Here is a 24839-nt window from a genome sequence, read left to right on the forward strand (position 1 = left end):
CCTGACTTTTACACAAGAAAACAATTTTGATGAAGTCTAATTTATCATATTTTTCCTGTTATGCTTTTTGTATCATAAGAAAATATGGCTTGGGGCTGGGGTTATGGCTCAGCGGTAGAGTGCTCACCTTGCACTACAAAAAAATATTAAAAAGAAAAAAAAAGAAAAAAAAGAAAATGTGGCTTAATGGGGTGCTGTGGTGCATCCTGTAATCCCAGCCACTCAGGAGGCTGATGCAGAAGGATCAAGAGTTCAAAGCCAGTCTCAGCAAAAGTGAGGTGCTAAGCAACTCACTGAGACCCTGTCTCTAAATAAAATACAAAATAGGGTTGGGGATGTGGCTCAGTGGTTGAGTGCACCTGGGATCAATCCCCGGTACCAAAAAAAAAAAAAAAAAAAACATGGATTACAAAAATTCACAGATTTTCTCTTATGCTTTCTCTACAAGTCTTATCATTTTAACTCTTAGATTTAGTTTGTATTCCATTTTTAGAAATTTTTTCATGTAAGTCTTGAAATCAAATAGCTTAAGTTCTTCAGCTTTGTTCCTCTTGAAAACTGGCTATTTAAATTTCCACACATATTTTTGTCCATATACATTTTAGAATTAACTAAAATGTCAACCTTTGTTTAAAACCCCTCCTGAGTAGGGGATGAGGATATAGATCAGTGGTAGAGGGCCTGCCCAGCATGCCTGAGCCCCAGAGTTCAATCCCCAGTACCACCAAAACAAACAAAAATCCTTCTGGAGATTCAATTACATTGCATCATATCATCAAATATATACTGAATTTCCCAATAATATGAAATTTCTCCACATGTTTAGGTCTTCTTTTTGCTCAGCAAAAAAAGTTTTCAGTATACAGATCTTTTTTTTTAAAAGGAAGAAAGTAGAGAAGAAAGGAAGGAACACTTTTTTTTTTGAGAGAGAGAGAGAGAGAGAGAGAGAGAGAGAGAGAGAGAGAGAGAATTTTAATATTTATTTTTCATTTTTTGGCGGACACAACATCGTTGTTTGTATGTGGTGCTGAGGATTGAACCCGGGCCGCATGCATGCCAGGCGAGCATGCTACTGCTTGAGCCACATCCCCAGCCCAGTATACAGATCTTGCATATTTTTTTGTTAAATTTGTCCCAAGTATTTCATACTTTTTATGCACTTGTAAGAGGCATTGGTTTTTGTCTGTTTTGATTTTGTTTTTAAGACAGGGTCTCAATACGTTGCCCAGGCTAGCCTTGAACTCCTTGAACTCAAGTGATCTTTCTATCTCTGACCCTCAAATAGCTAGAACAGCAGACACACCCCACCACACCTGACTTGATGTATTAAGTTCTTATTTCAATTTCCAATTCTTGATAACTAGTGTATCAAATATAAATTGGAAAAGCCCTAAGTTCAATCCCTCACCCTAAATAAATAGACCCTGTATCTTGTGAACTTGTTAAACCTAATATTAGTTCCAGTAGCTTTTTTGTAACCTTTGTTTTCGTATCAGGGTAATATACTAACTTCTTTTTACCAAAATCATAACAGAAACCACTCAGATGGTGTCCTCTTCCTGTTATTCCCCAAAGGGAGAACAATGGTCAGCAGTGGCAAATAGCAGCTGGAATAAAGCAAGGGCCAGCTTCACACTCAGGAAAGGACACTTCATCTCTTTCTTGTCATTTCCCATACTCTACACATTCAAATTTCTCTAGAAACAAACTGTAGAAATGATCCCTGAAAGTATTGTCTTCTAACCACATTTTTAAAATGAGATGTCTCTCCTCTTGTATTTTCCACAGTTTACGTTAGGATTCAGTTTTAGTGTTGTACTTTCTGTGGATTTGTAACCATATATGACATTAAAATGTAAAATCTCTGTTCTGCAAAAAACACTGCCAAGAGAACAAAAAGACAAGCCACTGACTTGGAGAAAATATTTGCAAAAGACACATCTAATAAAAGGCTTGTTATTCAAAATATACAAAGAACTCTTAAAATTCAACAATAAGAAAACAACCAACCATATTAAGAAATGGCAAAAGACCTTAATAGATAGCTCACTAAAGAAGATATAAAGATGATAGGTAAGCATAGCAAAAAATGCTTCACTACATATCTGATCAGAGAAATATAAAACAAGTTACCACTACATATCTTTTGGAATGGCCAAAACCCCCAAACACTGATACAACCAAATGATGGTGAAGATGTAAAACAACAGGAATTTTCATTCATTGCTTATGGGATATAAAATGGTAGAATCAAGTTGACAGTTTGGTGGTTTCTTGCAAATGAACATACTTTTTCCATGTACTCTAAAAATCCTGCTTCTTGGTGAATACTGAGAAGCCCAAATGAGTTGAAAATGTATATTCATCCACACAAACACAGACACATGAATGTTTACAGCAGTTGTACTAGTCCATTTGTGGGGCTATAACAAAATACCACACACTGGGTAATTTATAAAGAACAAAAATGTACTTCCTCACAATTTTAAAAGCCGAGAGTCCAAGACCAAAGCATTGATGAGGGCTGCTCGATGCTTCCCTGATGGTGCTTTGTTGCTGCATGCTCCAGAGGGGAGGAGGGCTGTGTCCCCACATGGTGAAAGGCAGAAAGGTATGACAGCCAAATGCTGCATGAAACCTCTTTGTTAAGAGCCTTAATTGCATTCATGAGAGAGGAGCCCTCATTACCTTCATCACCTCTTAGAGGCTCCACCTCTTGAGGGTCATCACATTGGCCATTAAGTTTCAACATCTGAATTTTGGAAGGTACATGTTCAGATTAAAGTAGTATCATTATTCATAATTACCAAATCTTGGAAGCAACCACAATGTCCTTCAGTAGGTGAATGGATAAACCATTGTATATCCAGATAATTATTAATCAGTGTTAAAAAAATGAGTTGACCAGGAATATAGCTCAGTGGCAGAATGCACATTTAGCCTGCATAAGGGCCTTTGTTGAATGCCAACCACCAAAAAAATTAAAAATCAAAGAAGAGAAATATTAAGCCAGGAAAAACTACAGAGTGAATGCAGATGTATATTACTAAGGAAAGAAGCCAATCTGAAAGAGACTAGGTACTGGATGTTCGACCATATGACCTGGAAAAGACATAACAAAAGACAAAGTTCAGTGGTTGCCAGGGGTTAGCAGAGAGGGAGGGATAAATAGGCAGAATACAGAGGATTTTAAGGGAAATTATAACATTCCATATTTCAATTTTCAGGTGCTAATGTAAATTGTATTGTATTTAATTTCACATTCCATTTGTTCATTGGGACAAGTGTATAAGAAAGTGACTTTTATATGTGAACTTTATATGAAAAAACTGTTATAATCATTTATTAGTTCCAGTAGTTTTTTGACTCAAATTTTTCTATAGATAATCATCATCAGTGGAACAAAGATAGTTCTATTTCTTTCTTCCCAACACATATACCTGCTATTTCCTTTTTATGTCTTATTAGATTATCTAGGTCTTCCAGTACTATGCTGGAAAGCAGCAATGAGAGGGGACATTTTTGCCTTGCTCCTTCCTGATCTTGGTGGTAAAACTTCTCAACACTAAATATGATTTTAGCTATAGGAGCTTTTGTAGATATTCCGTATCAACTTATGGAAGTTCACCTCTAATCCTAGTTTACTGAGTTTTTGTTATGAATGAGTGTCAAATTAGATTTGTCAAATGCTTACTCTACATTTATTATCACATGATTTTTTTTCTTTAGCCTGTTAAATGATGGATTGATTTCCAGTATTGAACTAGCCTTGCACACCTGGAATAAAGCCTACTTGGTTGGGGTCTGTAATTCTTTTTATTCATTGTTGGAGTGTTTAATTTTATTTTTAGAGATTAGGGATTAAATCCAGGACCATTTTACCACTGTGCTATATCACCATCCCTTTTTATTATTTTGAGACAGGGTGTCCCTAAATTGCAGAGGCTGGCCTCAAGCTTTATCCTTGACTATCTTTCTTTGCTTTGAAGTCTACTCCAAGTGAAATTAATATAGCCTTACTTGCTTTCTTTTGATTAGAGTTAATATGGTGTAACTTTTTTAATTTTTTAATTTTTTTTAACTTTTTGATAGACCTTTATTTATTTATTTATATGTGGTGCTGAGAATCGAACCCAGTGCCTCACACATGCCAGGCAAGTGGTGCTACCACTGAGCCACAGCCCCAGCCCAATATGTTTTTTTTTTCTACCTGTCTCAGTCTGTTTATGTTGCTATTACAAAATATCATACATTGGATAATTTACAAAGAACACAATTTATCTCCTCACAGTTCTGGGAGCTAGGAAATCCAAGACAAAAGCACTAGTCAGTTTGGTATCTGGAGAGGACAATGGTTTCTATTTCCAAGATAGCTTCTTTTTTCATTTATTTTTTTTAAAGAGAGAGTGAGAGAGTAGAGAGAGTTTTAATATTTATTTTTTTGTTATCGGCGGATACAACGTCTTTGTATTACATGTGGTGCTGAGGATCCAACCCGGGCTGCATGCATGCCAGGTGAGCGCGCTACCGCTTGATCCACATCCCCAGCCCCAAGAGAGCTTCTTGAACACTGTCCTCACAAGGAAGAAGCGGTGAATGCTATTCCTTCCCATCCTTTTACAAGTTTACTAATTCTACTCATGAAGGCAGAGTCCTCATGATTTTAACAACCTCCTAATCCCATGTCTTAATACTATCATATCAGTAAATTTCAACATGGTGGGGGGACCATTTACTTGTAATCTATATTTGTTTTAACATAGCCATTTCTGTCTTTTAATTGGTGCATGTAGACCACTTATATTCAGTTTTTATTAATATCTATTACATGTGTCACTATTTTTATTTGTTTCTTTGTTCTTTGTTCCTATTTTTGCTTTCCATTCTTTTCCCGACCTTTGTGAACTGAGGATTTTACATGATTGTATTCTCTCTCTTAACATACCAGTTATACTTTTCTTTCCCACTTTTTTAAGTAGCTGCCCTGGAGTTGGCAATATATATTTACAACCAATACCAGGTGCCTTTCTTTCACTAGCTGTAAATGGAGTAGGTAATCCCTACTAATTTCTAATTTGTCCGGTGGCAAAAAGACTGAGGGCGTTTAACGAGATCTAGGGGGACTGGGGTTATATGGCTCAGCGGTAGAGCACCCATTCAAGGCCCTGGGTTCGATCCTCAGCACCACATATAAATAAATAGTATTTTCTAGTCCACTACCCTCCTGGGGACGTGCTGTCTGGAGCGGGACCAAGCCACTGGCCCACACCTGCTTCCAGGTTGAACTTGGTTTCTCCCTCTCGGGCGCGGCTCCTGGCAAGTCCCTTCCCTTCCAGTCCAGGCGGGGCAGGTTTCCGCCGGGCTGCCCGTGGGACACGCACCTCCTTCTCCCCCAGGCGCCATCTAGACTGGGAGGGAACCCTCGCATAGGCCGCGCGGGCCAGCCTGAACCGCAAACTCCGAGAAAAGCGGGCGAATCCGGGGGAGCTGAACTTGCAGCGCCCGCGAGGCCAAGTCCAAGTGCGCGGCCGCGCCCCCCCCCCACGGGCGACCAATCAGCGCTCGCCTCTCCGCGAGGCTGCCCCGCCCCGCCGCTCTTCTGCGACTCTCGGCGGGGCGACCGCAGCTGAAGGCTCCCTGGCACCGGCAACATGGCGCTCGGCAGGATCTCCCGCCTCTCGGTCCGGGACGTGCGCTTCCCCACGTCGCTCGGGGGCCACGGCTCAGACGCCATGGTAAGCGTGACCGACCGCCCTCAGGCGCCGCCAGGACAACACCCAGGCCCGCGACTTGCGGGCTTTACCTGGCTTCAGTACAGTGAGAACTGGAAGCGCAGGGAAGGTGGACGCTTTTTCTATCTCTGAGGAAGCAGCCAGAAACTCTCCACCTTTCCGGTTTATTTTTCCCCACTTATTTATCGTATTTTATTTGCCTGCGTTGAAATGTCTTGGTTTTACTTTTTTGATTCACGTTTTCTTGGAAAGGGGAGAGTGCTTATTATGCAATAAGTGCAGAAGAGTTTTGTAGGGTCCCCACCAAGGAAACCCGAGAAAAAAAGTGCTGACACCTTCCCTGAGGAGAACTTGATAGGATTTGAAGTGACAGAGACCAGGAAGTCTGGTGCTGGGAGTCTGGAGTGGTGATCCTGCCCCTGCCACAACTTTGCTGTGTGCCTTGGAGAAGACCCAAACTTCTCTGTGCCTTTTGGGACTATGAAACGAAGGGGTCACCATTGGAATGAGAAACTAAGCACCGAAAAAAACTCGAGTCACATAGGAGAACACTCGTGAAATTACTGTACTTAGAAACTTGGTTAGGAAGGTTTTGTCACTGTAAGGAGTTATGCAAAATATTGAAGGGCTTTTTCCCCTTAATGAGAATGTCAGAGGGACCCCTCTCCCTATCCCAGCGCCCCCACCTCCCAGCTGTCTCTAGTGGTGTTCCTAAATATAAAAGTTCTGAGCAGGATTTTGTTTTGGGGATTTTTCCTCCTTCTGCAGTGCTGGGGAATCCATCTCTGGGACTTGTGGCATACTAGGCAAGCACTCTACCTCTGAGTACATCCTCAGCCTCTGAGAACATCCTCAGCCTCTGAGAAGGGTCTTCACGGGAACTGTGCCCCACTTTGCTCCTCTGGTGAGATGGCCATACTAGAAAAAGTTGACTCCATATGTAGGGAATGTAAAGAAACTTGCCCCAAAGTGAGAAATAACCAAAATTAGGAAAATGTTTCCTTGTAGGGATGAAGAGAAAATGGGGTGAGGAAAGGTACCCAAGTACTCTTTATTCACACTGTGATGTTTTACTTTCCAAGATGGGTAGATGGCAGATTGGTGTTCTTTACATTTTTCTCTGCTCTTTACGAACCTGAAATTCTTTGTAAAAGAATTTTCTAATAGTCCTCTCAAAACATGCTAAATAATGTTATTAAAAAAAAGTATTCCTTATTCTGGCATTAGCATCTTACTGCTTTTCAAAATTCCTACAAATCCTTTCACAAATTATATTATGATAAATGACTTTTTGTAAATCCAGTTGATGATCCTCTGTGGACCTCCAAATAAATATTTGAAATTTTACTGATTTGTAAAAGTGCAAACACTTAATTGAGTGCTACTGCATTTGCCCCACTGAAGCTTGACAGCTCTGGGTAAACCACACATTCTAAGCCTAGGCTTTCTCATCTATAAAATGAGTACAGTGGTGTCTACTTCATGCATGTAAAACGAGATACCTGAAAAGAGCTGACAGAGAGAAGGTCCTCAATAAGAATTGGCTATAATTACTATTTACATAAGAAGAAACTGAAAGCAGAAAGAACTCTGACCTAGCCCTGAGCTTTGAATTTGTGAAGTGTTATGATAAACTATTTTATTATAGGAGGGTTTAAGAAATAGCATTTGTTTCTGGGACTGAGTGGTGTATGACCCCTAGGTGAGGAAAAATTATCTGATACCTGTATTGCAATTTCATAAACACATAAGCATTTCTCCTCAGGAGATAGAGTGTATGTTATGTGCTGAGTCTCAAGTGTTTAGCAGAACACGCTGCTTTGCAGTTCTCCATCGTGATTGTGATTGCTTCATTTGCCCTCTGGCCAGCTGAACTCAGCACTTCAGCTTCTTTTCAGCATTTAGCAGAGCAAAACTTCCTGATGAGAAGTCTGATATTTTTATAAAGAAGTCCTGAAACTCTCTTCAAAATCTGTTAAAGCAGAAGTTCCTGATCATTTCTTTCTGCCCTTATTGGAGCACTCAGCCTGCATGTATTTACTAATTTCTTGCTTCCCAACACTCATCAAGCACCCAGAAAGCCCCACAGCTGTGAGCTCGCATCTCAGCTCAGCTGCCCACTGGCCACCTCCTTGCAGTATTTTCCCTCTTATTTGCTCCTTATCTGTGAGCTCCCTTAATCCCTAGTCCTGTCCTCCCAGCAGTTAGAAGATGTTGCCTACTGCATCACTGAGAAGACTGAAGACAGTCATATGCTTGGCCCCATCTCTGCAAACCTGTCTCCAAACCAACCTCTTCTCCTCTTTCCCTTTATTCTTTATCATGTCCTGCTCCAAAGCTAATCCATTCTCCCTCCCTTATTTATTCTCAAGGCTCCCACTTATATACCTTTCTCCTTCAGTACTTCCTTATTTCCTTTGGTTCTCTTCCATCCCACATGGACAGAGCTTTCCCTTTAGAAGAGTCTGAATTTGATCCTCACACCTTTCTAGCTCCCTTTGGTTTCTTCCTCTCATCCTCAAACTTCCTGCTCTAGGTCTGTTGCCTTATCCTTTACATCTCCTTCCTTCTTAATCTGAAATTGACTACTCTTTCCTTCCTTCTCTTGGAATTGCCTTCAGTTTTTTTCTCCTTCCAGTGACCTTTATGCTCCATGCATTTCATACCATCTGCTGTCTCTTCCTTGTGAGTCTGTCTAGCTCCCAGCCTCAGCCTTTCTGACTACTCCTTCTTCCTGCACTGGCCCTCTTCTTCCCTCTCCAAGGCTTTCTCATCTCACTGCACACTCCCATTAAGACTCTTCTCTAGCCAGGCTTGATGGCACCCAATTGTAATCCCAGTGACTTGGGAGGCCGACGCAGGAGGATCAATTGCAAATTCAAGACCAGCTTTGGTGACTTAGTGAGACTTTGTCTCAAAATAAAAGAATAAAAGGGCTGGGTATGTAGTTCAGAGATAAAACACCCCTGGTTCAATCCCCAGTACCATAAAAAAATAAAAACAATAGAAAACAACAACAACAAAATGGGTTAATTTGTCTTGAAGCTTTACTTCTTTTTCTGCCAGTGGTCTCTGAACTTGCACTGTTATATTTATCATCCCTGCTATAAACTATTGCAGTGAAGATCAGTCCAATTTTATGTAAGAGCTTTCTGAAACCTTGGCTTGTTTAATTTTAAGCTACTTGCCAACATAACTCTGTTCAGTGAGCTGTGATTGGAAATTCTTGGGTTTAAAATTGAACTGAGACCTGGAGACATTGCACAGTGGTAGAGCATTTTGGTAGCATGTATGAAGCCCTGGGTTTGATCACCAGCACCATAAATGACAATAACGGTAATGCCAATGATAATAATATAAAATTGAGCAGATGACCTTTTTTTTTTTTTCCTTGTACCCGGCGTTGAACCCAAGGGCACACAACCAATGAGCCATGTCTCCAGCCCTTTATTTAACCTTTTTTTTTAAATTTTGAGACAGGGTCTCATTAAGTTACTCAGAGCCTTGCCAAGTTGCTGAGGCTGACCTACGATCTTTCTGCCTCAGCCTCCAGAGCCACTGGGATTATAGGCATGCATCACCACACCCAGCTGAACACCAATTTTTTTATATTGCAAATTGGCATTAAAAAAATGTGTACATCTGGGGCTAGAGGTGTAGCTCAGTGGTACAGGGTATGCTTTAGTATGCTCCAGGACCTGTATTCTATCCCCAGCACCAAAGGAAAAAAATATACATTGTATTTGTTGAACGGATGCGAACCATTCAGGACTTTCCTTTGGTCCATTCAGATCTCCTGCATTTTCTTTGGGGTTCGTCAACTCTTCCATCAGATTGGATCTCTTCTTGACATGTCCCTTATTGCATTTTCTGTTTCAGGTGTCATTGTCATGGTTATTTCTGGGTTTCTTACATTTGCATTTGGGGAGTATGGGTCACCTTTCCTGCAGCATACAGACCCTGACTACTCGTCTGCCTATGTTGTCCTGGAGACTGATGTGGGAGATGGACTCAAGGGATATGGAATTACCTTCACTCTGGAAAAGGGCACTGAAGTTGGTGAGTTGATGATTCTCTTGAGATTCTAGAATGCTTCGTTTTTCACTTAGACTCCAGTTCTGACCTATTTTTTTTTTCTGTATTTATACTTCTCAAAGAGATTAAAAACAATACTTTTATTTTGCTGGGAGAAATTAAAAGGTGCAGGGGCTGGGGATGTGGCTCAAGCGGTAGCACGCTTGCCTGGCATGCGTGCGGCCTGGGTTCAATCCTCAGCACCACATACCAACAAAGATGTTGTGTCCGCCGAGAACTAAAAAATAAATATTAAAAATTCTCTCTCTCTCTCTCTCTCTCTCTCTCTCTCTCTCTCTCTCTTCTCTCTCACTCTCTCTTTAAAAAAAAAAAGGTGCAGCATTTGGCCTCTCCTCTTACAGCCATCTATAGACTGTGGGAAAACCCTTGACTCTGGATCTGTTTCTCTGTATTGAATGGTGACTACCAGAATGCTATTCATCTGCTCTTAATTCTTGGCTTCTGTAGATCTTTGAGGACCTATACTAGGAAAATGACCAAGGGTGGTGGAGGGAGCAGATGTAAGTTCACACAGCTAGGTTTATTGTGGTGTGCACTGTGAGTCTACCTAGTTTCCAAAATATTTTACACAAAGTTGCTTTGAGGGGCCAGTTCTTTGTGGGGGCATATTGAGCCATGTTTAAGTGATTCTTCTCCCCTCCCCCATTTTCCTAAACTGAAGGCACTGAACATAATGTAACTTTTCTCAGCTGGCCAAGAACTTAGAGACAATGTTGAGCCCCCTCATTTTTTTTAGAGATGAGGAAACCGAGGCCTAGAGAGCTACTCAGCTGCTTCCTAAAGCACTTGTTCTCTAGAACATTTAAATGCAACTTTTTTGTATGCATACATGCACATGCTATAAAATTCAAGAAGTACAGAAAGGTGACCTTTGCCAGATAATTTTCAGTGGATCATTAGAGGCTGAAGCCAAATCATGATAGGGTGAAGAGTAACTATCAGGGAAAGGGGTAAAACAGGTTATCTAACTTTTGTGGCAATATGACACTTCCCTCATGATTATTTACACCATCAGCATTCTAGGTAGCTGAAGGATAAAAGTCTTGCACTACGGAAAGATTTTAATATTGTCAAGCAGATGAAGGAAGTGTGTGTGCGTGTGTGTGAATGACAAGAAGTGTACAGATTTATTGAGGAAACAGTCACAAAAGACAAAATCCAGCTGGGTGCAGTGGTACAGACCTGTGATCCCAGCTACTCAGGAGACTGAGACAAAAGATCATAAATTCAAGGGCAGCTCAGGCAACTTAGTGAGATCCTGTCTCAAAATAAAAAGAGCTGGGGATGTAGCTTACTGGTAAGAGTGCTCCGGTTTTATTCCCCAGTACTACAAAAAAAAAAAATAGAATCATAGTACAGAGTGAGGATTGTTGCAAAGTGAAGGGGTTACTTTGGGCAAGCTTCAGAGCAGAGGTGATGCTTTGAGGAAAGGCTCTGAGAATAAATAGGCACTTACTAGGCAGATGGAAGAGACCAGGCAATGATCTGCCTCCCTCCACACACACCATTAACAATTTAGTGTAAAAGTTTTCCCCAAGACAGTGACCACTGACCAGGGTGGTTTTTTGATTGTTTGGTTGGTTTTTCGTAACAGGGATTGAACCCAAGAGTGCTTAACGGAGCCATATCCCAAGCCCCTTTTATATTTTATTTTGAGACAGGTCTCACTAAGTTGCTTAGGGCCTCACTAAGTTGCTGAGGCTGGCTTTGAACTTACAATCCTCCTGCCTCAGCCTCCTGAGTTGTTAGAATTACAGGTGTGTGCCACCAAACCCAGTTCCAGGGTAGATTTATAAGCTGTATTTTAACTCCTCTGAAACTTTAATCATCGTTATCTGTACATTGAGCGCTTTATGAAGCTACTGTCATTCTTCATACTACAAACTACACAGCATGGCCCCTGAAGGTTTTGTAAAATGCACAGTAAACTTACAAAATAGGGACAGGCCCCTGGAACCATTCTCTGTTAACAGCTAAGACTTTGAGTTTTGCTACTGTGGATAGGTGTACAATGGAAGCACCGTGAGCACAGAGATAATAAGAAGCTCTTTTCGGGTGTTGCTGAGCTCAGTGTTTGTTCGCTGACATCCCCCCATACTCTCAGCCCCACCCGCTGTCCTGAGGGACATCTTGGGCAGCGGCGAGTCAACTCTCCTGTCTTTATGGCATGGCTCTTATGTGCTAATGTTGTTGGCTTCCTCCTTTTTCAGACCACAGCCGGACAGAACCCATTTTAACTTTGACCTTGCTATATATTTCACATGACTGACTGCCGTCTCATTCAAAAAGCTACATGGCCCTTGCACTAAAGATGAAAAATTCCATTAGCTCATCTCCGTTCCCCACAGCCTCTGTCAGTCAGCCTAATCATTCTTTTAGAATGGAGCAAAAAGGAAAAAGAAAAGTATTTTTCTTATTCCCATAAAGAGTGTTCATGTGTGTGAGAGGTAGGGAGGAAAGGTTGTATTATAATGTATAGAATAGATCAGTGTTGTTTTTCTTGGGTGGTTTTTAACTCATATTTTTATCAAATTTACTTAATTATTATTAATGTCTCCTGCTTTCTTTATATATATATATTTTCTTTTTAAATGACAATTTTTTTAGAGTGGTTTTAGGTTCACAGCAAAATCAAGCTGTGTGTACCCGCCCCACACACCCACAGCCTCCCTCTTATCATTGTGTGCTGCTGGAGTGATTGGTACCTTTGTTATGATTAGTGAACCCACATTGACACATGATGATCCCCAAAAGAATATAGTTTACATTGGGGTTCACACTGGGTATTGCACATTCTGTGGGTTTAGATAAGTGTGTAATGATGTGTATAATGTAATACCAAGCTATTAAAAAAATAGAAAAGGAAAGAGAGGTTAAAAAGGAGAAAATTTTTTTTAATATGTATTTTTTAGTTGTATGTGGACACAATACTTTTATTTTTTTTTTATGTGGTGCTGAGGATTGAATTAGTACCTCACGCGTGCCCTGTGAGTGCTCTACCACCGAGCCCCAGCCCAAAGCAGGAAAGTGTAAATAAACAAAAATACAGTCATGCTACCACTTGGGCTCAGACATCCATGGTCATCCACAAGCTTTGCTGAATGAACTTCCAGTGCTGGAGGTTGCCACAGAATCAAGGTCTAGGAGAAAACCATTGGGTTTAGTCAGCAAGAAGCTGCCTTTCAAAGGCCAATTTTTCCAGATGGATTTCCACCCATCCCAATAGACACACAAACTTGAATTTCTCCATGCTGAAGTCCACTACAATCCAAGTTTCTTTTTTTCCTCCTCTTGCCTTTTATTAGTGTTTTTGCCTGAGTACATCAGTATCAGTCACTACTGATGCTTCATAAAACTATAGTTTTTTTAATCCTACAAATTTTAATTTCTTTTTTGTTCATTTTCTTTTTTCTGTTATTAGATACATACACTTTTTTAAAAATTTAGTTGTTGATGGACCTCTATTTTATTTGTTTATTTTTTAATATTTATTTTTTAGTTGTAGTTGAACATAACACCTTTATTTTATTTATTTATTTTTATGTGGTGCTGAGGATCTAACCCAGGGCCTCACACGTACTAGGAAAGTGCTCTACCACTGAGCTACAACCCCAGCCCACAGATTTTAATTTCTAAGCAAGTAAATATCCATCTTCATAACCCACTGACACAAAAAGCTTCCAGACTCTTTTCTTATACTTCTTATGAAAGTCAAAAATATCCTGGAGGTCAAAAAATGAGATGCCTACTGGCAGTTATGTTCAATTGTGACTGCACCATTTCTTGTCCTGACTACCCAAGGAGCCATTTTAAGGGAATTTCAAGCATCAGTTATATAAGAGGCTGACTGTGGTGGGTTTTTGTCCACAAGTACAGAAAGTTTTTGGTGGTAATCTGTTGGACTCCCAGATAGTACCTTTGATGGTTTGTGATGGGTGGTTGTGGTCTTTTGAGATATATATATATATATATATATATATATATATATAGAGAGAGAGAGAGAGAGAGAGAGAGAGAGAGAGAGAGATTTTTTGTTTTGTTTTGGTAGTTTTTTGTTTATTTTTTGGCTTGGTTTTGTTTTGTTTCAGCTAGTATCATTAGTTGGTGTTCCTGTTTGGGATGTGTAGTGAGAGCAGTCAGAGTAGTGTAGTACTTACCGGGGTCCAGCTCCTGCTATAAGACCACCTTCATGGACTATTATCAGGTCCTGATGGACATCGAGCAGGGTGGCTTTGCCCAAATGAAACTAGTCCACCACTTCCTCACCAGGACAGAGGTGACGGTGAAAGTTCTGCCAAAGTTAGAGCAAAACATCCCATCCAAACTATATATGCTGATGGCCATGGAACGCCGAAGTGTGATCCACCTCTTTCAGATCATTGAGACCATTGAAAATATCCAGCTATGGCATACAGCTATGGCATACACCTCGTCCTGGATGTTGATGGCATGCAGGAGGAGGCCAAGAGACCATTCAGGCAGATTGTGAGTGAGATTGAGAAGGGCATTGAGCACCTAGATCTGAATGCAGAGAACATACTGGTGGGTGCCAGAGGCAACAGCAAACTCTTGAACTTCAGCCTGAGCACCAGCTTCATGACGGGGCAGAAGCTGAACAAGTTCTGGGTCACTCTCTAATACCTTGCTGCTGAAGTCATCTAGAGGAAAAAAATATGAGGGCCCCCTGGTGGACATCTGGAGCCTGGGTGTCTTTTGTACTTGATGGTGCCAGCAATGTGCCCATTTATGTATGGAGCTACTGCTAAGCAGCTGAAGGAGGTAATCATGCATGTAAGGTGCACTATTCTCCAGCATATTTCCACAGGAGCATGGAGCCTTGTCAACAAATACTGACAGTGGACTCCATGCAGAGGCCCACCGTAGAGCAAATAATGGGGCACCCATGACTGAGCCAGGGTGAAGAATATTCACCCAGTTGTTCTAGTGAGCCAATCCCCTAACACCCAGACTCTGCAATTGTAATCATCAGTTTTGACATGGATTATGACCCATAAAATACCTGAGTGTTCCTGGCAAATTGAAAATATGATGAGGTGATAGCTTCCTACCTGATACTCCAGCACCAGATAACCCAGGGCACAGGCTGCATGTTCCTGGTGAAACCTGTGCATCAACAGGATTGGGCCTTGCCTGGACCCCAGGGAACTTTTCTTCCAGTGTCTTTCCAAAGAAGAATGCCAGTCAGCCTGCCCTTCCACCTTCACCTTACCTGTGAGCAGTAGCTGCCTACGCAGGCCAAGAAGGCAGGGCAGAAGGGCAATGGGAAAGCCAGCATGCCTGCTTCCTATTTGCAAAGACCTCCACTCCCAGCACAGTCTCCCTGGGCGACCCTGTGCGCCACATGCCTAACCCCTGGATGATGCTTAGTAGGTGGGTCACAGGGAAATCCTATAACAACAAGAACTGCACCTGCACTCAGCAACTGCCTTGTGGGCCAGCATTCAGAAAAAAAAGTGGTTCTAATGTAAGAAGGGCAGAAATGGGCTAGATTCAGGAACAGAGTGGGCTCCAGTGAAAATGGAGAGCTGAGATAGACAAAGCCAACAGACAGCCAGAAGACCCTGTGCTCTGTGATCCTGACATCATGGCATGGGCATCTGTGTGGACTAAACAGTTGCAGGAGTATGGTGTGCAAACTGGCTCAGGCTTCTCTGCACAGGTTCTAGACAGGAGCACATCTGGATCCACTAGAATTCTCTTCTGCCCCAACCTAGGAGAGGCATCAGAGACTTTTTTTAGTTGTAGATGGACACAGTATCTTTATTTATTTATATGTGGTGCTGAAGATTGAACCTAGTGCCTCTCACATGTAGCTCAGTGCTCTGCCACTGAGCTACAGCCCTAGCCCCATCAGAGACTTTCCCTAGGACACTTCTTCCTGCCCTGCTCTTCTCTGTCCTTTCTCCCATACTTCTAGAACAGCAAAGATGCTTCTTGATAAATTTATGTTTCTTACAAATTATATAGTAAAATTGGCATTTCAGAGATTTTTTAAGGCAGATTAAAGAGAGGAAAAAAGGAGAGAAGCTTCAGGGCAAAGGCAGGAGCCCAGCAGGTGTCTTATGCAAGGCCTGGACCACTGTGCCTCCCCTCTCTTATTCAGTTGAGATACTTGCCTCAAGCCAGTATAGATGGGGACTGGCTCCTCTTGACCTAGTGTAGACAGAGATTCTTCCCTTGAGCTAGTATAGACTTGATACACTTTGAGCTGGTTGCTTTGGCCAGAAGGAATCCCTCTCCTGGTGTTTAGGCCCTTTCTTGAGGTGTGTGGAGAGGGCAGGTGGCAACTAGGCTGCTGTTGGCTCTTGCAGGCTGCTTCTAGCAGCACTCCTCTCCAAAGTTTGCCGTCTCCTGCGATATTGCACTGTCAGGGAGCCAGCAGTAACATCACAACCCAAATTTCTACTGAATGCAGCAAGTTTGAGTTAACTTCTTACAGTGCCTTTATGTCAAACAAGAAAAATCCACATAGATAGCTGAATATTTCAGTGTGGCCTCATCTTTTAGAACCATAAAGGATGAGCTCATCCTTAGCGTTTGTTATATGCATCTTCTGTTTTGATGCAAACCACAGGCTCCTTTAGTCAGTGAATTATAGCAACAACAAAAAACATGAGGCCAAGGTTTGAGGTAGATAATAATATACCTCACTATGAGTCACTGTCTTACTCTTCAGATTTTTTTTAAAATCCGAGAACCTCATCCATCAAGGAATGAGGAAGATTCTGTCTTCTTACAATTCTAGGGAAGGAATATCTGAACTGGAATGATTGTGGATCCCATTAACAAAAGCCCTAGAGAACCCAGAACGGCTAGTTCAGCCCTAAATGCTACATCCATTAGCAATGTGCAGTCATCTGAGAGCTGTCTCACACAGGCCAGGCACATCCTAAGAGCATGTGGTACTACTTTCAGAATGTCTTTCTCATAAGATCTGATTGATAGTAAACCCACATCCCTTCAACTATCCTATTAAATGACCTAATTTTTTTTCCATTGGAAGCAGAGCAATACCAAACTAACTGGTCAAAATGTTCTGTAATAAATTAATAGCTTTGGGGCTAAGTTAATGACTTGAGTTGATTATCTTGGTGATGTACATATAAACTACGTTTTATAGAATGAGTAGAGGATAAGAAAGGCCTTTCTTATACAATTTGTTATTTATTCATCTTTTCTTTTTTTGGTGATGCTAGTAATCAAATACAGGGCGTCACACATGCTAGGCAGGCCCTATACCACTGATCTACTTTGTATGCAACCCCTCTTCAGCTTAAATAACATAACAAAGCTATTTTCAATATTTATTTTTTAGTTTTTTAAAAGTAGACACAATATGTCTAATTTTTTTTAAGGAGAGAGAGAGAGAGAGAGAGAGAGAGAGAGAGAGAGAGAGAGAGAGAGAAAGAGAGAGAATTTTAATATTTCATTTTTAGTTTTCAGCGGACACAACATCTTTGTTTGTATGTGGTGCTGAGGATCGAACCCAGGCTGCACGCATGCCAGGCAAGCGTGCTACCGCTTGAGCCACATCCCCAGCCCTCTATTTTTATTTTTATGTGGTGCTGAGGATCAAACCCAGTGCCTCCCGTGCTAGGCGAACACTGTACCATTGAGCCACAACCCCAGCCCCACAACAAAGCTTTTTAAAGCACCAAGAGTAAATAATTGATGATACTATTGACCCAAATTAAGTTTAACCTTCAAACTGTGTATGAAAAATATAGTATATCCTAAATAAGCCAATATAAGAAATTCAGTGTTTATGTATGTATAAATATTATACTAGTTGAAAATTCATTTAATTTTTAAAAAATATTTTTAGTTGTATATGGACACAATACCTTTATTTTGTTTATTTAGTTTTTTTATGTTGTGCTGGGGATCGAACCCAGTGCCTCACACATGCCAGGCAAGTACTCTACCACTGAGCCACAACCCCAGCCCTCATTTAATTTTTAGTAGTGTATTATGCTTTTATAAATTGAAGATATTTTCAAAACTTGTCAATAATGAAGAGGCATTTTCTTTTTTTTTCTCTCTTTTATTTCTTTAAATTAGGGTGTTCTTATTCCTTAGGAACAATAAAGTACTAGGGTTTGGCTTTGAATCTGATTGAACACCTTACAAAGTGAATATGAAAATAATTTTTAGAACATCATTTAATATTACAGATCTGTGGTTTTGTTTTGCCCATGTCAATCAATCAAACATATTTACTGTATTCAGGAAATTTAACTCAATATGTAGATTCAGCTATTTTGCTTTGGGGGAATATTAGTTATGACAAGAACAGAATAAGACATGCACATTTTTGGAGCAATTTTACAAAACATTTACCTTTGGTACTTTAAATTTTTTTCATAAAATGTCTACATTAGTTTGTGGTATTTTTCTCTCAATTTATTGGATACACTAATATGGTTTAATAAACATCAATAAAAATGGAATTCTTTCAAAATAGTTGTCTTTGCCGTAAATGCCCTTGCCCACCATGTGCTTCACAAGGACCTCAAGTACATTGTCAGTGACTTCAGAGGCTTCTACTGGCAGCTCACCAGTGACGGGCACCTCAGATGGGTAAGAGACCTATTTTGTAAAAAGCTTTTATAAATAAGTTACTGTGGTCTAAGATGTCCTTTGATTGCAGCAAATGTGAAAATAGTAATGGCTGTACAATTTCTAAGTAAAGCATTTCATTCAAATAAATTAGGGCTTCAGTCATTTAGATAATCAGTATTTTGAGGCAATCAGTTCCTTTCTGTAAGGCTTAAAGCTTTTTGGCTCTTATCTACCTCATTTTCCACTCCCTAGATTGGAAACAGTGGTCTAGAGGATAAAGAGCTGAATGGGCAACCTTTCTTTGGAAGAGAGAATGTGAACAATTCTGGTATTGTGGTAGAGATTATTAAGAAGTAAAATAAGAGCAAAGTTAAAAAAAATAGGGTGTGGTGGTGCATGCCTGTAATCTAAGCCTTAGCAATTTAGTAAGGCACTAAGCAATTTAATGAAACCCTATCTCAAAAAATAAAAATGGGCTGGGCCTCAGCCCATTTTTATTTACAGACCCTGTCTGTAAATAAAATACAAAATAGGGCCAGGGATGTGGCTCAGTGGCTGAGTGCTTCTGAGTTCAATCCCCAGTACCAAAAAAAAAAAAAAAAAAGAGAGAGAGAGAGAGGAGAGAGAAAGAAATAAAGAAGACCATAGTACCTAGCCTGCTTAATACTGTTGAAGCATGAAAAAAAAAACTAAGTTTCTAGGCGAAGGTTTTTTTTTTCTATACTCTTTCGACACTTCTTATTGGTACATTATAGTTGTGATGGAATTTGTTGTTTCATATTCATTCAGGCATACGATATAACTATAATTTGGCCAATAATCATTCCCCAGCAATTCCCACCTCTTTCCCTTTCTCCCACTCCCTGGTCCCTTTCCTCTAATCCTCTCCCTTCGATTTTTATGAGATCCCACCTCTCCCCCATACCTTTTTCTTCCTTTTTCCTCTCTAACTTCCACATAGCAGAGAAAACATACAACTCTTTGCCTTCTGAGTCTGGCTTTAGAGTAAGGATTTTTAACACAGTAAGATAAAGCCAGTAATCTAGACTTTGCCCTTGTCTCCTGATGACTGGTTTGTCTTGTCCAAACTCTGCTAGTCTCCCATCCATGCACCGAGAAGGGCACAAGAGAATGCACTTTCCATATTGCCTTGGGTTTTATGTTTTACTTTCTGCAAAGCAAGTGTATCTTGCCTTGAAAGGTGTCATCTTGAAGAAGCTCCCACTGGCCAAATGTGGGACAACTGTAACATTAGAATAAATACGATAGCAATGACATTTAAACTCACTGAGTGAAATAAGAATCTATGAATCTATTCAGATAATAAGCAAAGGAAAACTTATCATTAGAGTATAAACTAACGAGTGTGAGATGAATGATAACATTAGAAACTCACCATATTTCAACCATCATAGCCACAGTTAATTGAAGCAAGAGTCACAAGTGTATGCTTAAATTTGGGGTCAATAGTAATCTTCTTATTTAGAAAAGGAAACTGGTATCTTCAGAGTAGAGAAACCAAATGAACACTATCTTACTCAAGTGGTGAAAGTTAATAACCCTAATAATAAAACAAAATGACATAATTACTTATGCAGCATTTACGCCAAAAAAAAAAAAAAGAATAAACTGAATCTAATCATGAAGTTACTACAGACTGACGCATATAGCGGGGTACTTGATAATATCAAATGGCCTCTACTCTAAAATGTCAATATCATAAAAAGAAAAAAAATTATTCCAGACAAAAAGACATTAAAGAGCCATGACAACTGAATACAATACGTGGTCCAGGATTGGATATGGATCAAGGTAAAATAAGGTACTATTGGGAAAATTGATGATATTTGATTATGGATTATGAATTATGATTATGGACTATCTTTTAAATACCAATATCCCATCAATATTTTATTTCCTGAATATGACCCTTATGCTGTGGTTATGAAGAAGAATGTCCTTGTTTTTTTGGAACTATACACCAAAGTATTTAGGAGTAAAAGAACAAGCTGTCTGAATCTTTACTCTCAAATGGTTTAGTAAAGAGAGAGATGAAAAGACAAGTTTTTATACTTTCACGAATTTTCTGTTGATTAAAAATTGTTTTCTGGGGCTGGGGATTTGGTTCAGCAGTAGAGCACTCTCCTTGCGCATGTGAGGCCCTGGGTTTGATCCTCAGCACCACAAAAAAATAAATAATAAAGGTATTATGTCCAACTACAACTAAAAAATCAATACTAAAAAAATTGTTTTCTATAAAGCATAACCTTTAAATGAATTTCCATTGCTGTCTTTTCATTCTTGAAATGTGTCCCTGGCCAAAGGACCTAAGTGTCTTTTTCATGTCTAGGAAATGCTGCTATGTTTTCCTTCCCAGATTGGTCCAGAGAAAGGGGTGGTGCACCTGGCAACAGCAGCCATTCTGAACGCGGTGTGGGACCTGTGGGCGAATCAGGAAGGAAAGGTAAGTCATCTCCGAAGCACATGTGTAGCTCTGTGGCACAAGAGGACATATGACTTTCTCTATAAGCAGCCTCAGAAGACCAAAGTCAAGTGTAACACAGGTGTCCAAAAGGAAATACTGAAATACTTGATTATTTTCTTCCCTGAGTGATATTGACAATAGTTAGGAAATTATAGGATTAGATTATAAAGGGCCAAGAAAGATGGAAAGAGACAGCAAAGGGAACAGGTTAAGAGGCAGCAGGAGATAAGGGTAGCATTAGAGGTGAGTGGGTGGTTGGGGGAAGCAAAGCTCTGATAGTGGGAGTTTGCCACAAGCACATGGGACAAAAATGGGTACTTTATGAATGTGCTTTACATATCTTTTCTTTTTTTTCTTCAAGCCTCTGTGGAAGTTACTTGTGGATATGGTAAGTAGTTTCTTTAATGTTGTAATCATTTCTTTTTTTTTCATATCACATTTTTTTATTGGTTGTTCAAAACCTTACAAAGCTCTTGACATATCATATTTCAAACATTAGTTTCAAGTGAGTTATGAACTCCCATTTTTACCCCAAATACAGATTGCAGAATCACATCAGTTACACATTCACATTGTTACATAATGCCATACTAGTAACTGTTGTATTCTGCTACCTTTCCTATCCTCTACTATCCCCCTTCCCCTCCTCTTCTCTTTCTATCCCATCTACTGTAATTCATTTCTCTCCTTGTTTTTTCTTCCAATTCCCCTCACAACCTCTTTTATGTAGTTTTTTATAACAATGAGGGTCTCCTTCCATTTCCATGCAATTCCCCTTTTCTCTCTCTTTCCCTCCCATCTCGTGTCTCTGTTTAATGTCAATTGTTGTAATCATTTCTAAATGAAATAGATTTTGTGGATTATTTGCCTTTTGATAATCAGTAAGTATGTTCAAAACTATGGATCTATAGTCTATAGGTTACTGATGATAAAGCAAAAACCAGTAAAATATAATATTCCCTTTCTGATATGTGAAGTAGCAGTTCTGCTTATGTAGGTGGGGTGGTACGTCAGGAGGCAGGGAGTTAAGGTATTCCCCTGCTGGGGACATATAACACGGGATGCAAATCCTCTCCACCTCCACTGCCTGTGAGGACTATGAGAAGAAGATCATAGAGCCTCTGCAAAGTCCCTGAGTTAAAGACCAAATGAGAAGAGCACCTCCTAAACTCCTGAAAGCCAGGTACTACTGTTAAGACATCATCTGGTCACTTTGACCCCAAAAGCAAGATCATGGCAACCTGTGCTGTGCATTTCCAGCAGGGAAGGACCTTCACACTGATTCTGAAGTTACACACTTGATGTTTTCTTTCTCCTTGACCTATTTAAAGCAGGGTGAACACCTGGCTGCTGAGAAGGAAAACTCCATGCAGGTTAAAGGGGAGTGAACCTCTGACCCAGGCAGACCTAGCTCTGTGTGTGTTTTTCACTACTAACTAGCTGAGTGACCCTGAGTGTATTAATTAGCCACTGTGAGCTGCAGCTGACTTAGTGTGATGTCTGGTGGTCCACAAATTATTATTTAGCAGGAAAATTAATGAAAAGCAAAGAACACAATGGCCTTGAAGACATTTGGGCCAGGAGACTTTGTTCCCCTCTGAAGGCAGGTGAAGAGAGGCGGCTGTCACATCCATCTGATATGGCCAAGGGTGGCATGGGTCAGCCTTTCATCCAGGGTATATTTAGTGACCACCACAACAGAAGGATCTGAGGAGTAACAGAAAGGTGCCTGAGATCCCACCTGAGAACTTTCCATTTTTTGGAACCTGTTCTCCTTTTCAATGCTACTTTTCTGTTCATAAGAGAATCTCAGGGTTGAAAGAGCTTTAGATTTTTAGCAGCTCTGGAGGATTATTATGATTACTGTATGACATTAGTGGGAACAGAGCTGCTAGTTCCTTTTCCCCTGACTGTTCGGTGGGGTAGGGAGAAGACCCAGTGTGAGGCCTAAGTTGACCTGCGGCCAGAACGCTAAGCGGGCAGAGGAAGAAAAGCTGATCTGGAGCACAGTTGGCCATTGTCCAGGAAGGTCAACGCATTCCCATTCCACACTCTCTTGCTGTCAGGGAAGGAAATTATCTCCACTTGGTAGGAGAAGAGATTGCCAAGGCTGCAGGAGCAGTGGGCCTTGGATGACCTTGGGTGACCCAGCTCTCAGAGCAGCTTTCTTTCCTCCATACCAACCTGCTCCAGGACCACCTTTATCCCCTCAGCAGAGTCAGCCTAGGGGTTGAACAGGTATATAGAGGGATGTCAGGTACCGTCTGTTTGTTTTTGTTGTGCCAAGTGTTTGTTTTGTGCCAGGGCCTCTTGCTGGGAAGCCATGTTTTTTGGAAAGAACAAGGCAGAAGCAGGGAAGGTAGGATCAGGGCATGAAGGATTGAGGGCTTTCCAGGGCAATCAGTGAGCCTTTGAAGGACTCCACATAAGGAGTGACAGGACCAACTTTACACAAATCCCAAAGGTCCCTTCCTGGAAAGGATGAGCCCGATAGATCAGAATAAGCAGCATCTTAGAAACATAATCTGCCTGTGAATTGATTGAGGCCTTCCTCTTCCTGTCCCACTGCCAGGATCCCAGGGCGTTGTTATCCTGCATTGATTTAAGGTATATCCCTGATGTCCTGACTGAGGAGGATGTCTATGGTGAGTCATGTGCGAGGAGTGGGCCTGGAAGCTTCCTGGTTTACTGAAATGTGTACGCAGCAGCCATAGGCCCTGTTGGATGGATGAAGAAGTGAGTGATGATTTTTATTTTTTGCAGAAATAGCAGAAATACTGAAGAAAGGTCAAACTGGTAAAAAAGAAAGAGGTAGGTTATAAGAAAATATTCTTCCTTGCTTGTTCTATCATTGTTCACTTTTGAATGTCCCTGTCTTCCATGGGTACACATTATCCTCAGATGCACTGTGCCAACCTGGGTGACTCGGGGGATTAAGGCATGAGGATCACAAACTCTAGGCCAGCCAGATGCACTGTGCCTAGCAACTAAGGCCCAAATCAGAATTGTGGGTCTAGGTGAAGAAGCCACATAGGTATGACCTCTGGCTGCAGGGTTCACTTCAGCCACTGCTCACAGAAAGTTTGACTTTAGGGTTCCACTGTAGGTTAGGGGGACCCTTGGGGAGTAGGGCATTCGGAGAGGGTATCTTGATCACCTGGAATTGATACCCCAATTGGCTGAACTTGTGGCAGGGTGCATGTGAAGGGCACTCAGAAGAGCTGGATTCTCTGGGCAACAGTTTAGCTGCAGACAATTTGAACCCAAAGTTCCCTGAAGGTGCAAGATGTTGACAAGTGTTGTGTTTTCTAGAAGAGCAAATGCTGATGCATGGCTTCCCTGCCTACACCCCATCATGCGCCTGGCTGGGGTACTCAGATGACACACTAAAGCAGGTGGGCTTTTTAACCTGGTTTTGCAGGCAAGCTGAAGGGGGAAAAGTAAACTGGCTTTCCATCTCCACTCACACCTCTGCAGTCATACATCACCTCTGACACCAGATGTGGACAGTTCTCTCCTTTACCAAGCAATTCTCTAATCTCGTGGGCACCATGGATGGCCTACAACTAAATTCTAACTCTGGAGTTGGCATCAGACTCCACAGGTTATTGGCTCAGGCTCACAGGACTTCCCTACTTCAGATGCCAGTCATGCAAGTCTAGGTTGTCACTTGAGTTTTTGACCAACCATCTAGAAAATGGAGGTTTCTATAGAACCCAACCAACCCACCTCCTACTCCCACTGCCTTTGAATTTTATTATTTGCTAGAATGGCTCACAGAACTTAGGGAAACATTTGCATACATTTACTGGTTTATTATAAAAGATATAATGCAGGATCAGCCAGGCAGAGGAGATATATAGAGCAGAATATGTGTCAGGGGCATCCAGACCAACCCTGAAGCTCTCTGGACCCGTTTCTTTTGGGTTCTTCTAGAGGCTTCA

The 24839-nt window shown here is 40.9% G+C and overlaps 1 protein-coding gene and 1 pseudogene across 1 annotated transcript in view; one reads left to right on the forward strand and one right to left on the reverse strand.

Annotated features, from left to right (window-relative positions):
• Positions 1–1536: 1536 nt before the first annotated feature.
• On the reverse strand, positions 1537–1739 carry LOC144372313 (small nucleolar RNA U3; annotated as a pseudogene).
• Positions 1740–5338: 3599 nt separating this feature from the next.
• LOC144372307 (mitochondrial enolase superfamily member 1-like) overlaps positions 5339–24839 on the forward strand; it is a 44784-nt gene continuing 25283 nt past the window's right edge. Inside the window, 8 exon segments of the mRNA XM_078035690.1 lie at positions 5339–5735; positions 9683–9791; positions 18313–18428; positions 20788–20874; positions 21257–21283; positions 23468–23540; positions 23659–23706; positions 24208–24290. Of these exon segments, the coding sequence (XP_077891816.1) occupies positions 5652–5735; positions 9683–9791; positions 18313–18428; positions 20788–20874; positions 21257–21283; positions 23468–23540; positions 23659–23706; positions 24208–24290 (627 nt within the window). The 5' untranslated portion in view covers positions 5339–5651.

The sequence above is a fragment of the Ictidomys tridecemlineatus genome (genome assembly GCF_052094955.1).
Source record: "Ictidomys tridecemlineatus isolate mIctTri1 chromosome 12 unlocalized genomic scaffold, mIctTri1.hap1 SUPER_12_unloc_3, whole genome shotgun sequence".
In the NCBI taxonomy this organism is placed as follows: Eukaryota; Metazoa; Chordata; class Mammalia; order Rodentia; family Sciuridae; genus Ictidomys; species Ictidomys tridecemlineatus.